This window comes from Patella vulgata, chromosome 1 (assembly GCF_932274485.2).
Source record: "Patella vulgata chromosome 1, xgPatVulg1.2, whole genome shotgun sequence".
Taxonomy (NCBI): domain Eukaryota; kingdom Metazoa; phylum Mollusca; class Gastropoda; family Patellidae; genus Patella; species Patella vulgata.
Window position 1 is genome coordinate 1,532,023 of NC_065879.2, and position 14,479 is coordinate 1,546,501.

The 14,479-nt window shown below is 35.2% G+C and overlaps 1 protein-coding gene across 2 annotated transcripts; it reads left to right on the top strand.

Moving 5' to 3' along the window:
- Positions 1–70: 70 nt before the first annotated feature.
- Positions 71–7,966, top strand: LOC126808530 (endoplasmic reticulum chaperone BiP). Of its 2 annotated transcripts, XM_050533349.2 has the most exons (7): positions 74–232; positions 2,099–2,234; positions 2,962–3,438; positions 3,721–3,875; positions 4,278–4,513; positions 5,130–5,279; positions 5,558–7,966. In XM_050533349.2, the coding sequence occupies exons 2-7, from the start codon at positions 2,101–2,103 to the stop codon at positions 6,383–6,385; spliced, it is 1,980 nt and encodes a 659-aa protein (XP_050389306.2). In that variant the 5' UTR covers positions 74–232; positions 2,099–2,100; the 3' UTR covers positions 6,386–7,966. The 2 variants fall into 2 exon arrangements, with proteins under 2 accessions (XP_050389307.2, XP_050389306.2); XM_050533350.2 differs by lacking the exons at positions 3,721–3,875; positions 4,278–4,513; positions 5,130–5,279; positions 5,558–7,966 and having other exon boundaries at positions 71–232; positions 2,962–3,442.
- Positions 7,967–14,479: the final 6,513 nt, after the last annotated feature.

Genomic DNA, 14,479 nt, shown 5'->3' on the forward strand with positions numbered 1-14,479 from the left:
TATTGATAACCGACCAATCAGATTTCTACAACGGTGAAGTCGTCGACCAATCAGGAGGGTACACGAGTGTATCGACGGGAATAGAAAGTCCACGCGTAGAATACACCGGTAGATTTGGCATTTCTAGAAAAGACGAGACCGAAGGATTTCAATATAAAGAACCCGCATTCAAAACAAGTTTGTAAACTGTTGACAAGAAAACAGACAATTAATATAGAGTTAAAAGGTTTTGGTAAGTAGAGAAATAGATCTATAAGTATAATGCTAAATTGTAAATGAACATTAGTTCATTTCTTGCTGAGGGAAAACAAATTTGTGAAATCGATTTTGACTTTTCGTTTCGTCAACCAGACGGCTTCTCACGTGTTCAGAATCCGAAACGTGTATTTTTAAAAACAAATCACAAATGGAATCATATTTACTAGTATCACAAAATCGTTTTGATTTTGTTAAATATGCAAGTGAATAAATTCGCCACTATCAATTTATTGGGAGTGGGGTAACCAGTCCAAATGTGGACTTGAAGAAAGACGTTCTATAGGTAGTAAATTACTAATAATATTCGAATTTCTAATATTCCTATCTTGAAATTTGGTTTTTGCTGGAGCCTATAGCTATCATCTTCCAACTAGAAATTTCAGTAATGATAGTTTTCACTGGTTTCATCATTGATATTAATCTCGTAATGAACTTATTTGATTGAAATTCCCCCCCCCCACTCCCCAAAATACTCTGAGGTGAGGTGTAGGTCTATAATCTATAAGTATGTGTAGTTAATCTACTCCATTTCATTAATAATGGAGATAAAATAGTACATGTACATAAGCATCAAGACTACAGTACACAACACATCCATACTACTTCGTAAGTTGAATGAATTATTTAGACTGTCATCATGTCCAAACGGCCACATAACTCACTATGACCCTGAGCACCACAAGTCAAACAGCTGTTTCCTTTAATCCACGAACAGTTTTCTTTTGGAGGAATAAAGCCGTTAAGAATAATAATAATAATATTTCATGTAATTCTGAATAGCTATACTTAATGAAAAATTGATTTTTTAATCATGGTCTGGTGAGCTTAAACATACTGATCATTCATTTGTTCAACCACTATTATTATAATGCATTATGAGTTTATTCTATAATTGAATTTCACTCGTGTGAGACGTTAGTAAACTAATTGCAAGCTGTTGGGGTAATTAATTTGAAAAGAACACAGGTTGTTGTAATTTAATGACAAAAGTTGCCGGTTATGATTCGTACATATATTACATTTCCTGTCTGCTCAGGTTCACTTCATTTTTGAATATCAGTTGGAATTTGGAAACTCAAGGTATTCTGTTCAAGTTCTCTTCATTTTGTACTTTGACTTTTTGAATAGCAGTTGGAATTTAGAAACTCTGTTAAGGTACATACATGTAGGGCCTACATGTAGTGGGTCCAGACCCCGTGTTCGCAAAGTATTCTCAGACTTAATTTAAGAATTAACTCAACTTTTTTAATCACTGTTTATTATGAGAAATATCTTTGATCCAGAAACACAAAACTTTGCATGTAGTTTCTTATTGATGTATTTGATATATTAATATAACAAAAGTTTTATAAAGTTCTATTTTTATTTAAAATAAGACAAACAATTTTGAGTAAAATCTTAAGTCTGAAAATGTTTTGTTCGGGCCTGAAGTACATGTACTTAGGCCAGCATATGGTACTAACATGACTAGTATTTATGCTTTGGTTTACAAGATCAGATCCCAAGTTCACAAAGCATTCTCAGACTTGAAGTTCAGATTTTATGCTAAAAATTGTTTGTCTTATTTTAACTAAAATATAGAATTTTATAAAACTTTTGTTATTTTAATGTATCAAATACATCAATAAGAAATTATGTGGAAAGTTTTGTGTTTCTGGATCAATGATATTTCTCATTAACAGTGATTGAAAGTTGAGTAAATTCTCAAATCTGAGAAAACTTTGAACTCCGGGCCTGTACTTCAGACTGTTAGCCTTGTGTATTCAGTGTATTAGGCCTTCTTTTACTGAATCCCATTTTACTTTCACAGTAAGTTGAAAATCTATTTTTGCTATTTCAGAAATGAGGAAATTATTATTTTCTGTGTGTGTGGTGGCATTATTTGCCAGTGTAGTACGAGGTGACGATGAAGATGACAAGAAAAAAGATTCAGTTGGAACTGTAATTGGTATTGATTTAGGAACAACTTACTCATGGTAAGTTTTTACAAGCTTCAAAATTAAAAAGTATTCATGGTCACAATTTTTAAAAGAAGTGCACTTCTCTTGCGATCCTTAGAGAAAGCCAAATTTTTCTCTCGTGCAACATTCTACATAACCATTGATGTTAAGAATGACTCATATCTTCCAGAGCCTTCGTAATTGAAAACACAAATTATTTATCGGTTTAAATCAACATTGATGTTGTGATCTTACCGGGGAAAAAATGGGCTTCTGATATCCAACATTTAAGACACTACAAACATTTTACCATTGGTACACGTATCATGATGCGTTTCAGTGCCATTTGTAACAAGGGACTCAAAAAACGAGGCTAGACATATTCCACAAGTCATGTCAAATGGTGATGCCATATTCTTATCTGGAGAGAATGCGTAATAAATACTATTGGTGTAGACTGGAATAACAAGTCTCTAGAGATTGCCATTCCATTGAGACTTCTGGCATATTTTGCCAAACATAATGGATTAGAAATTACAGTAAAAACGGAAATGATTGAATGTAAATCAGTTTACTTAAAAGATCCCTTGACTGTTGGAATTCTAATTCTATATAAGAGTAGGCCATAATGCTGCTGCCTGGACAATATTTCCCTCATAGCAGACTGTATGGTGTGTGCCCATTAGCCCAGTCAGAGCAGAACAGTAGGATGTTAAACCCCAGATAACATTTGTTTATGATTTATATTATGCTTCTATTTTAGCGTTGGTGTATTCAAGAATGGACGTGTTGAAATTATTGCTAACGACCAGGGTAATCGAATTACTCCATCTTATGTAGCTTTCACGGAAGAAGAACGTCTTATTGGTGATGCTGCCAAAAATCAGCTGACCTCTAACCCTGAAAATACAGTCTTTGATGTGAAACGTTTGATTGGTCGAACCTGGGACGATCCTTCTGTTCAGCACGATATTAAATACTATCCATTTAAAGTCATCAACAAAAGCAACAAACCTCATATACAAGCCAATGTACAAGGTACCAACAAAGTTTTTGCACCTGAAGAAATCTCAGCTATGGTTCTTGGAAAAATGAAAGAAATCGCTGAAGCTTATCTTGGTAAAACTATTATAAATGCTGTTGTTACTGTACCTGCCTACTTTAACGATGCCCAACGTCAAGCTACCAAAGATGCTGGAAAAATTGCTGGTCTTAATGTTATGAGAATCATCAACGAACCGTAAGTAAAAATTTTACGCTAGAAATGTAAAATAACAAATTAGAATTTTCTAGATCAATTTGTCAAAATTCACAATAAATGTCCTTTTTTCTCTATATTGGTTTCTCTTTCAATCTCGATTAGAAATTACTTTTCAAAATTACCAGGTTTTAAATACTGGACCCAAAAAATAAATGGTCCATATTTTGTTGCGTAATAAAACAAATGGCAATTTTTTTCAAAGTAATAATGATAAAATATTAGTTAAAAGAAATAACTGACTATAAATATTGTATTTTTTAGAACTGCTGCTGCTATTGCGTATGGTTTAGATAAGAAGGAAGGAGAAAAGAATATTCTTGTATTTGATTTGGGCGGTGGTACCTTTGATGTTTCTCTACTTACCATTGATAACGGTGTATTTGAAGTAGTCGCTACTAACGGAGATACTCATCTTGGTAAGTTCATGTTTTTATTTTTCTTGAAACATAATCGTGTACATTTTTGTACTGCGAGCCTGGAAACAAGGTGGTACCTGTTGCAGACATTCTCAGACACGAAGCGCAATATGTCAGATACTTGTTAGATTTTGTCGGGGGGGTGTTGGATGGCCGAATAGTTAGCGCGTGTGTGCTGTATCATAAGGTCTGTCATTGATTCTCCGGTAGTACGGGACAAGGAGTAGGATCGCTTGTCCAACCTCATGGGTTTTCTTAGTCCTCCAGTTTCCTCCCACTGCTAAAGACCCCTACGCGCAAGTGAATTATTGAAATAAAATTGAATCATGTTAGTCCCGAAATGGCCCCTCTCTCTGGATGATACTTTCATTAGTTAATACTTCATGGTAATCTGTATTTAAGGTGGTGAAGATTTTGATCAAAGAGTTATGGACCATTTCATCAAATTGTACAAGAAAAAGAAGGGTAAAGATATCAGGACGGACAACCGAGCTGTACAGAAATTACGTCGTGAAGTAGAAAAAGCCAAAAGAACCTTGTCTTCCCAACATCAAGCTAGAATTGAAATTGAATCTTTATTCGATAGTGAAGATTTCTCAGAAACTTTAACCAGAGCTAAATTTGAAGAATTGAACATGGTAAGAAAATTGATTGATTTCTTTTAAAGATACATTCCTGTGTTGATGATATGTTTGGACTAAAAACATATCAAAATTTTGTTTCAAATCCTTCTCAAAACATTGTGTTTGCCAGGGAATACCCCCTGCTATAAAAAATCTTAATAAAAGAAGGCATGTTTGTGTCACAAGACCATGTTGTCTTTAGTCGCTGTCCATTTATCCTAAATATTGAAGCCTAATTTTCTGTGTTTAATATCTCAGAAACTGTTATACGTTTTAGCTAACCATTGAGTTTATGAACATATACATCAAGCGCTCACTAACACAATCTTCGCGACTCACGTGCAACCTTTGATGTCACTCGAGCAGACATCACTAATCGTCAGGTTGCCGGTTAGGGAAACCCTGAAATTTTTGTCCTGTATGCGCTGCGCTCCCGATTGTTTTTCATGGAATCCAGTATTTTCTAGTAAGATTGGATATCTCTACTTTCCATATATACCAAAATTGTCATACTTTTATTGAAAATAACCACATTTTGTTCATAAAATTCTCCAGTTGTGAATGTCAACTGCATCTACTAATAGCCGATTAAATTCCTGTCTTGTTCTAAAGTCTTGCTTTGTTTCTACAGGATTTATTCCGATCAACAATGAAACCCGTCCAGAGAGTTATGGAAGATTCTGATCTTAAAAAAGAAGAAATTGATGAAATTGTTTTAGTTGGAGGTTCCACTCGTATTCCTAAAGTTCAACAATTGGTCAAAGAATATTTCAATGGAAAGGTGTGTACATTTTTTGTTTTCGTTATTTTTTTCAGCACCAGAGAAGCGAATATAGATCCTATCGTTGACTCGTTCAAGTCCTTGTAGGATGTTTCAAGCCCAATTGGGTTTTCACGTGAGGGGCTGGCAAAAAGGGATAAGGGGTTCCACCCACTGCAAAAATTTAAAAATTCACATCTTACAAACACTTTTATTAGTAATAATGCATAGCCCAAAATTCTCAGAAAATTTAGTGGTCTTATTTTGAAAAATAATTTTAAAATTTAATTTTGTTACAGGAGCCAAATCGTGGTGTCAATCCTGATGAAGCTGTTGCCTATGGTGCCGCTGTACAAGCTGGTGTGTTGAGTGGAGAAGAGGACACCGGAGATCTTGTACTTCTTGATGTCAACCCTCTTACTATGGGTATCGAAACCGTGGGTGGCGTCATGACCAAACTTATTTCCAGAAACACTGTCATTCCAACCAAAAAATCTCAGATCTTCTCTACAGCTTCTGATAATCAACCCACTGTCACCATTTCCGTCCTTGAAGGAGAACGACCCATGGTTAAAGACAATCATTTATTGGGTAAATTCGATTTGACAGGAATCCCCCCTGCTCCACGAGGTGTCCCACAAATTGAAGTCACTTTTGAAATCGATGTCAACGGTATTTTGAAAGTCACAGCTGAAGACAAAGGCACAGGAAACAAAAATAATATCGTCATTAAAAACGATCAAGATCGTCTCTCACCAGAGGATATTGAAAGAATGATCAACGATGCCGAAAAATACGCTGATGATGACAAAAAAGTCAAAGAGAAGGTAGAAGCAAGAAATGAACTTGAAAGTTACGCTTATTCGTTAAAAAATCAAGTAAATGATAAGGAAAAATTAGGTGCTAAATTAAGCGCAGAAGATGTAGAAAAGATCAACGAAGCTGTAGACGAAAAAATTAAATGGTTAGAAGCCAACCAAGAAGCCGATGCGGAAGAATTCAAAACACAAAAGAAAGAACTTGAAAGTGTTGTTCAGCCTATCACTAGTAAATTATACGAAGGTGCTGGAGGGGCACCTCCCCCTGGTGGCGAGGAATCAGAGGACGAGGATCACGACGAATTGTGAGAAATGTATCGTTTAGTTTTCTGTCACGTTTCCATCATCTCCTTATTCTATCTTCATGTGGAGTGGACCAAATGTTGAAGATTGTCTGTGACGGATGCCAGCTTTGTGAAGATGTTAGTCATTTTTGTTGACAATGAATTGCCACGTGTTAAGCTTTATGGAGAGACGCATGCTAAAAAATATACATTAGTGACTGTTAATCATCAGATATTTTGACATATGTCGTTCTCCATACAGCATAAAACACAATGCTTGAACTTGTCAAGAAAAATGACTGTTAGATTTGTTCGGTGGTGTAAATTTGGTGTCGTTTTATCTATCCCATGTCATTGACCCGGGAACCCCTCCCTCATTGTTAGTTGAAATATTGTTTTACTGTGAACGTTACAGCGATATTTTAGATTTGTTAATTGGTTTAAGTATATGTTTTAAGAGAAGGGGGTTTGTGAGGGTTGATGACCGTTTTGTAGTATTCTCTGCACAATTCACATCTTGAATAGAAGCACTCGGTTCACTTTTTAACTGTACTTTCCAGTCATCGACAGTGGCGGCCATAATGAGTAAAACCAGATCTTTTTGTGAAATATATCTTCAACGAATATTAAATTTTAAATGTATGTCAATTGTTTGGAAAATAGATTCTAAAGTACATACAAATTCCATCGTCTTTTTCGCAATCAACACAATGTTTTGAAATTTTGGGGATTATAATTGAAGTTAGAAATTTTGAATCGAGAAAACCTTTAGGATATATGATAACGCGCCCAGATTTAAATGATAGTTAGTGGTTATTTGATTTCACGTAGTGTACAGTTTTGGAGAGTTGATTGATTAGATTTGTTAATGTTAAAAGAAATGTATTACGTAAAGTGATACAGCTTGTCCTTGGCAGTCATGTGATATTAATAAATCGTAAGATATAGCGACCAAGCATTCATTGGTTGAAATTTTCACAAAGCTGGCATTGGTATGTTTTTTTTTTGAGAGGGAGCATCATCGTCGAAGAAGATCTACACATGTACATCAACTTCAAATCATGTTTTGTTGGCATAAAAGCATCGTTGTTAAGAAATACATGTATATGTTAATATTAAGAACACAGTTTATTTTTTTTTTTTTTAATCATTTCTTTGGTGATGTTGTAAATCATTTCAATATATATATATTCTCGGCTAGAGTGAATGGGAATAATTTTAAAAATCGTTTTTTTTTACACAATGCAAAATATATTTGAACGCATTTGTGTGAATTTCAAATGGGTGAAATTGTTAGATTTGCTTGTGGGTCTATTTCTTGAAAAACTATCCCGTTATCACTTCATTGATTTTTAAAACAAATGAAGAGACCATATCCCTAGATATCCTTTTGAGAAATGGGCCTAAGGCCTTAGATATTTGTAAATAGGATGATTTTTTTCATTACCGATCATGTGTCATTGTCTAAATATTGGAAGAATGATTGAGTGCGTGAATGTGTGAGTAGTAGTGGTTAGAATATTTGGTTTAAAGTTGTATTGCTGATATTTGTTCTGAGAGTTTGTATAAATGAGTAAATTAAGAATAAATAAAAAATAATATATTATTTAATGTTGTTTATGTTGTTTATTGTTAAGCCATTCTTATAATTGACACAAAATATTAAACAATTTGATTCAAATAAATCTCGGGCCTATGCAAGAAAGTTCATTCATATGGTTAATGTGTGCGCGTTGTATCATAAGGTCTGTCATTGAGTTAACTGGTGGGTTTTCTCCGGTTTCATCCCACTGCTAAAGACCCCAAAGCACAAGCGAATTACCGAAATAAAATTGAACCATATGTTAGTCCCGAAATAGTTAATGTCAAGGACGTTAAACTCCATTTCTCTTTCATTCATGTGTGGGTAAATCATTTACTGTCATCCTTGTCTTTTGGCAAAAAGGAACAGAAAGAGTCTGAGGATGAGAAACTGAACTTGGGTGGTACTTGGTGTTCTAGGTAGATGAAGAAGCCATTTTACCTTGTATACATCTGGCACCCGTTCAGTAGCGAGAGTGGGATCACGTGGCTAATTATAAGTGGGTAAGACGCTGTCTCGCTAGCCTGGAGGTCGGGTGTTCGATCCCTGCATTGGCCGAGAAAGTTCATCCGGTTTTTCCGCCGTGGTTCCCCCTTGTCAATGACGCAGGACGGAGGGCCTTACAAGGACAGCGGTCTAGTCGTTCGGATGGGACGAAAAACCGAGGTCCCGTGTACACATTGTCTCAATGCCAGATCTTATAATCTAAAGTACATGTGTTAAAGGGACTATCCCGATTTGAACAGAGTCTACAAAATAAAAGTCTGAGTACGTATGAAATTTAAACGCCAAAATATAGAGAAATATTGTATATTCCCCTTCTCAAAATTTTAGCTCAAAATATTGAGTCGTTTGGACGTGAACTTCAAAACTGCTTATCCGGACACGTAACCCTTTTAAGATTTCGGGTCAATTTTTCGACGGGTGACCTGATAATCGATTCCCGTTCCTTTTGAGGTTTATACAGGTAAATTTCACCGTCACATTATTTTTATAAAATAAAAGTCTTGGTTTTATCCAGGCACCACATAATACAGCTTGGGATGCTGGTTTTCATTTCCAGATGAAGATGACGGGTTTATGTTGTTTGAAAATGTATGACATATATTGAGTTAGTTGCTCGGCCCTGAGGTAGAGGCTTTTATGGGATTTTAACCCCTAATTAAGAAATTTTATTCTCCAAAATATTATCGGGATTGGTCCTTTAAACCCACTCGACCACATGTTCCTAATAGGTAAACTCTTCTGTGGTTATTTGGGAGCCACGGTAGCTAAGTGGGTAAGATGCTGGCTTGCTAGCCTGGAGTTTGTGTGTTCGATCCATGCATTAGCCAAGAAAGTTGATCAGGATTTTCTGGGGTGGTTTCCCATTGACAGTGGTGCAGGACGGAGAGTTCTGACAATGACAGCTGTCTAGTTATTTGGATGGGATGCAAAAATGAGGTCCTGTGTATACATTGGCATGCAAGTAAAAGATCCCTTTGCATCTGGAATTTGATATAAGAGTAAGCCATAGTGCCACTGCTCGGGCAAAATTTCCCTCATAGCATACTGTATGGCGTATGCCTGTCTTCATTAGACTAGTCGGCGAAGGACAGTAGGACATTAAACCCCATTTCATTTATCCGTGGTTGTTGTATTTGCGAGGAAATAACGGTTTTAGATGTACCTGACACTAATGGAATAGTACCTGACATTTTCAACTTGGTGCCGAACATGTATTGATAATATCATTAAAAAAGACAAATCAGTGCCGGACAAAATGACAGGCACCAGAGGTTTAATGCCTGACAAAGCCTGAATCTGTGCCTGACATTGTCTGTGACAGGTGCCTTATTTCCAGGCTTGGTTGTATTTGAGAGGAAGTTGATTATGGACAGTCAGAAATGAGTTTACTGGAATTTTTAAATGAAAATACAACATACAGATTTTAAATAATATTTTAATAAACCATTTTATTTACAATACATTACATACACAACATTATTATTGAACTATCATAGTGAGGAATATAACATTCCTCTGAGCACAAACCATCTTGTTTAAAAATACAGATACATACTCTGAAACACGACTCTTTTAATGAACAGGGTCCTTATTCACGAAAACTTAATAAGATACAATCGAAATTTTAAGAAATACTGCAATTCGATTGGCTGACCAATATGCAAATTGGATATATGCAAATTGATTTTACTGGTCAGCCAATTGTTTATAAAAAAATAAAAATATTCTCAGTGAGAGTGACAATGCCTCTTTAAAATCAGTTCATTTTTCAGTATATTAGTCTGAGGGTATGGTTTACATTCTATGAATTTCTTTAGAACAAGTTCACTTAGTTACCACGGTGATTTACTCGCTATATACATTATTCTATATACTCCAACCAATCTGTTACATAATGTATTCTCTAGAATATATGAAACACATTATCAGATAATACCTAATACCCTTCAAATCAACTGAGATTTTCTCAGAATGGTTTTTAAACATAATAATAATATTTGAATCAAATTTTCTGGTTTATCTATGTTCAAAATGAAATAGTCATAGTAATTATGTAATATTACAAATTAGTTAATTGGAGGTAACTCTTAATAGCTTTTTAGTTTCTTTTTAGTTGTTTTGATTGACATCATTTGTTTACATAATTAAAATTATATAAATACATCGTTTGTCATTTCTCTGGCATCCTATTGAACAATCTGTATATAACTTCCAATTAATGCCAAAAGCTAAAATGCTTATAGTAATACAAATACATAGAGAGCTATTGCGCTATTATATACGACGTAGCTCTTTAAAACAGTATCATATCACCTGTTTAAATATAAAATACAAAATAGATCATCAGGTACAAATATACCTGAATGAAAAGGCAGAAGCGAGACAATTTACAGTAAATGACTTTCTGAATAATAATCAATACCCAAATATTCTGTGGTTTAGAAAGAGTAAGAAAACTCTGCCTCAAGCATGTAAATGATGTATGGTTACAATATAGAATAGCCAACTTAAAGGACAATATCGGTGTATCTGTTATCAATCGTCACTTCAGTCAGTTATATACAAGGAATTAGTGAGCAGAAATTCGCCTGTGTATCTGTTATCACTCGTCACTTCAATCAATTATATAGAAGGATAACTTGTGTTTTCGTTTTCAGTTCGTCACTTTCCTTTCTTGAAATCCCCATAACGCATCTAACGTAGCAATGATCGTGTTTAACCAGTTCTATCACATGTGTGATAATGACTCACACCAATATTGTCCTTTAAATACTAGATTTTCTGCTATATCCAACAGACAAAAAAACCATGAGTGACTTTAGAATATATCAAATTGATCTGTTGTGAATCCTCACTCGGCTTCTACAATGTCTTTCACATCATCATCAATGTAGAACAGTTGATATATAAAAATAAATTATTAACTACATATATAAACTTATTAAGAATATAATAATCTGATATCAATAGAGGAAAAACATAAGTTTAGTATTATTTTTTTTTTTTAGAGATTATCATTTTACTTATATATTTATTAAAAATATAATAATTTGATTATCAATAAAGGAATATAAAGCAATAAACTTATATTAATTTTAGTATTATTTTTTTTTTTTTTTAGAGATTATCTTTTTTTTCCAAAAAAACAATCTAATCAAATTACCTTTAGATATTTGATTTATGTCAGATATGTCAGTATACTAAAGGTTTATATTTTCTAATGAAGAAAGGGGTGTTGGATGGCTGAATGATTAGCACGTGCGCGCTGTATCATAAGGTCTGGCGTGGTCTCAACACAAACTAGGTCATTTCGGGACTAACACATGGTTCAATTTAATTTCAATAATTCGCTTGCGCATAGAGTTTTTTAACAGTGGGAGGAAACCAGAGGACCCGGAGAAAACCCACGCGGTTGGACAGACGACCCTACTCCTTGCCACCATACAACCGGGGAATTGAAACCAACCAGTTGACTCAATGACAGACCTTATGATACAATGTGCACAGGTTAACCATTCGGCCATCCCCCCCCCCCCCCCAAAAGACTTATGGAAATGTTGTCTTAATCCATTGGTTAACAATGTATTCCGTAAGTTCCAACGCAGAATAAAATCTCTTTTTGATCTTTATCAGTGTATTGATAGACAGTTAACACTAATTTATCTAGACCAATCACCACTGCAGTCAATATATAGATAATTTAGATTGAAGGAGTTCAAGACTATAACTTAATTACCCTAGTCGGAGGTTAAATATTAATTGATATGGATGCACACATAAAAATTAAATTATCAATATGATAACATGTTTTGTGGAATAGCTTCACGATAATATTTGGCTTGGTCGAGAGATTGAAGCGGTGGACACATTAGCTGAATCATTCGGCCGAATAGGTGGATACACTAAGCAAATGGTGGCGAGTCTGGCGACCATGTCTTCAAACAATCACGTGACTTCTCGGTATGATTGGATGATGAGTGGAGATTGGCTAATAAATTCTACATTCGGGCAAATAGATCTGCGAAGCGGACACACTAGGCGAATGACGGTGGACACACTAGGTGAATCTCGACACAGATTGATTCAGCGAGTGTGTCCACTGCTTGACAAGTCATTTGAAATAATTAAAAGATAATATATAAAACCACACATTTATCAGTTAACTTTCCCCCATCATAGCTAAACCAACTATATACATTCTCTTTCAATAATTTCCATAATAGACCAATACTTGACTTACACTGTCTCTTTACAATTAGCTCTGCTTAACAACAGTCTCCAAGTATAACATAGGTATTGAAGCAGTTAGGAAAGCATTTCTTAGGAACCCGCAAGCATCCAGGCCGGACGAAGAAATCCTCAAATTACTCAACATTTGTCTGAGGAGGAATGACTTCGCTTTTAACGACCAAGTATACCTTCAGTCTTCCGGAACTGCGATGGGAAAACGATTTGCCCCGAGTTATGCAAATCTCTTCATGGCGGAGTGGGAAAGGGAAGTTCTGCCACTCTGTCCATTAAAACCAGATTTCTATGGGCGGTTTTTAGATGACGTTTTCATAGTCTGGACCTACACACTAGACGAATTTTGGACGTTTTTCAACATCCTGAACAATCATCATCCATCTATCAAATTAACCGCAAATGTAAGCCATAACAGCATAGATTTCCTTGATACTACCGTTTTTAAAAGTAACAACACCAAAATCACAGGCCAATTGGAAACTAAAGTATTTTTCAAAGAAACCGACACACATCAATTATTGTTCAAAAGCTCCTTTCACCCAAAACATACATTCTCTGGCATCATAAAATCTCAGATTCTCCGTTTTCATAGGATATGTACTCAGAAGACCGACTTTGAGTCAGCATGTACATTGGTATTTAGCAAACTACGGGAAAGGGGATACTCCAAACGCTATCTACGACGTATAAAAAACTACACTCTAGCTGAGCTTGCCGCCAAAGAAACAAATAATATACAATCAGCACATAAAACCAATATTTGTGGCCATCCAAGATGTCAAACATGCAAAATCTTAAACATATCCGACCATTTCCATAACAAAACATCTGGCACAAAATTCCCAATATTAGACCAACTTTCATGCAGTAGTTCAAACATAATTTATCTTATCTCATGCAGAAAATGTGACAAGCAATACGTAGGGGAGACTCAAAATGCACTTAGGGAAAGAATTAACGGTCACCGGTCTGACATAGTCACCAAAAAAGACAAACCTGTCTCAATTCATTTCAACCAACCAAATCATGACATTTCAGATCTCATTGTCACGCCAATAGAAAAGACCAAGAGCGACTTTGAAACTTCAGAAGAAATTAAAACGTTTAGGCTAACAAGAGAAAAATTCTGGATTGACAAATTGAAAACAACAGCCCCCCTAGGTTTGAATATTCATACGGCTAGCGCAATAGCTCCTTTTGTAGTTCCATTTAGCGCAACAGCAGCAAGTGCGTCCAAAATCATCAGAAAACACTATACTGATCTCCAAGAAAATCACCCGAAAATATTCACACAGAAACTTATAATTGCATATTCTAAAAATAAAAATCTGAACGACATCCTAGTGCACAGTAAATTAGATTAAATAAGACCAGTCTCCACCCTGACCCAAAACAAACCATATATCAAATCCTATGCCTAACCGTTAGTAATTAAAATCAAGTAGATATAAGAATCCCTAGCCGTAACCCGGTGATGTGGAACAAACACGATTTTTTTATAAAATCCAATCCGTTGTAGGAAACACACTAATGTGGCTCTCTCCCGAGAGCCTCAAATTTATTTTCTTTTCTCTTCAGAAACAACAATACCAGAATACCAGAAGCACCACCCAAGGAAGACCATCAGCGCCACCAACACCAATAAACAGTGAAATCGCCTTTGTATATAAATCTAATGTATTGTATGTATTTTAATAAAACTAGGAAATATCACGAACTAATTTTTCATCATCCTAGGTCAGTGCTTATGTGGAGACTTAACCTCTCCCCCCAAATTCTTAAACC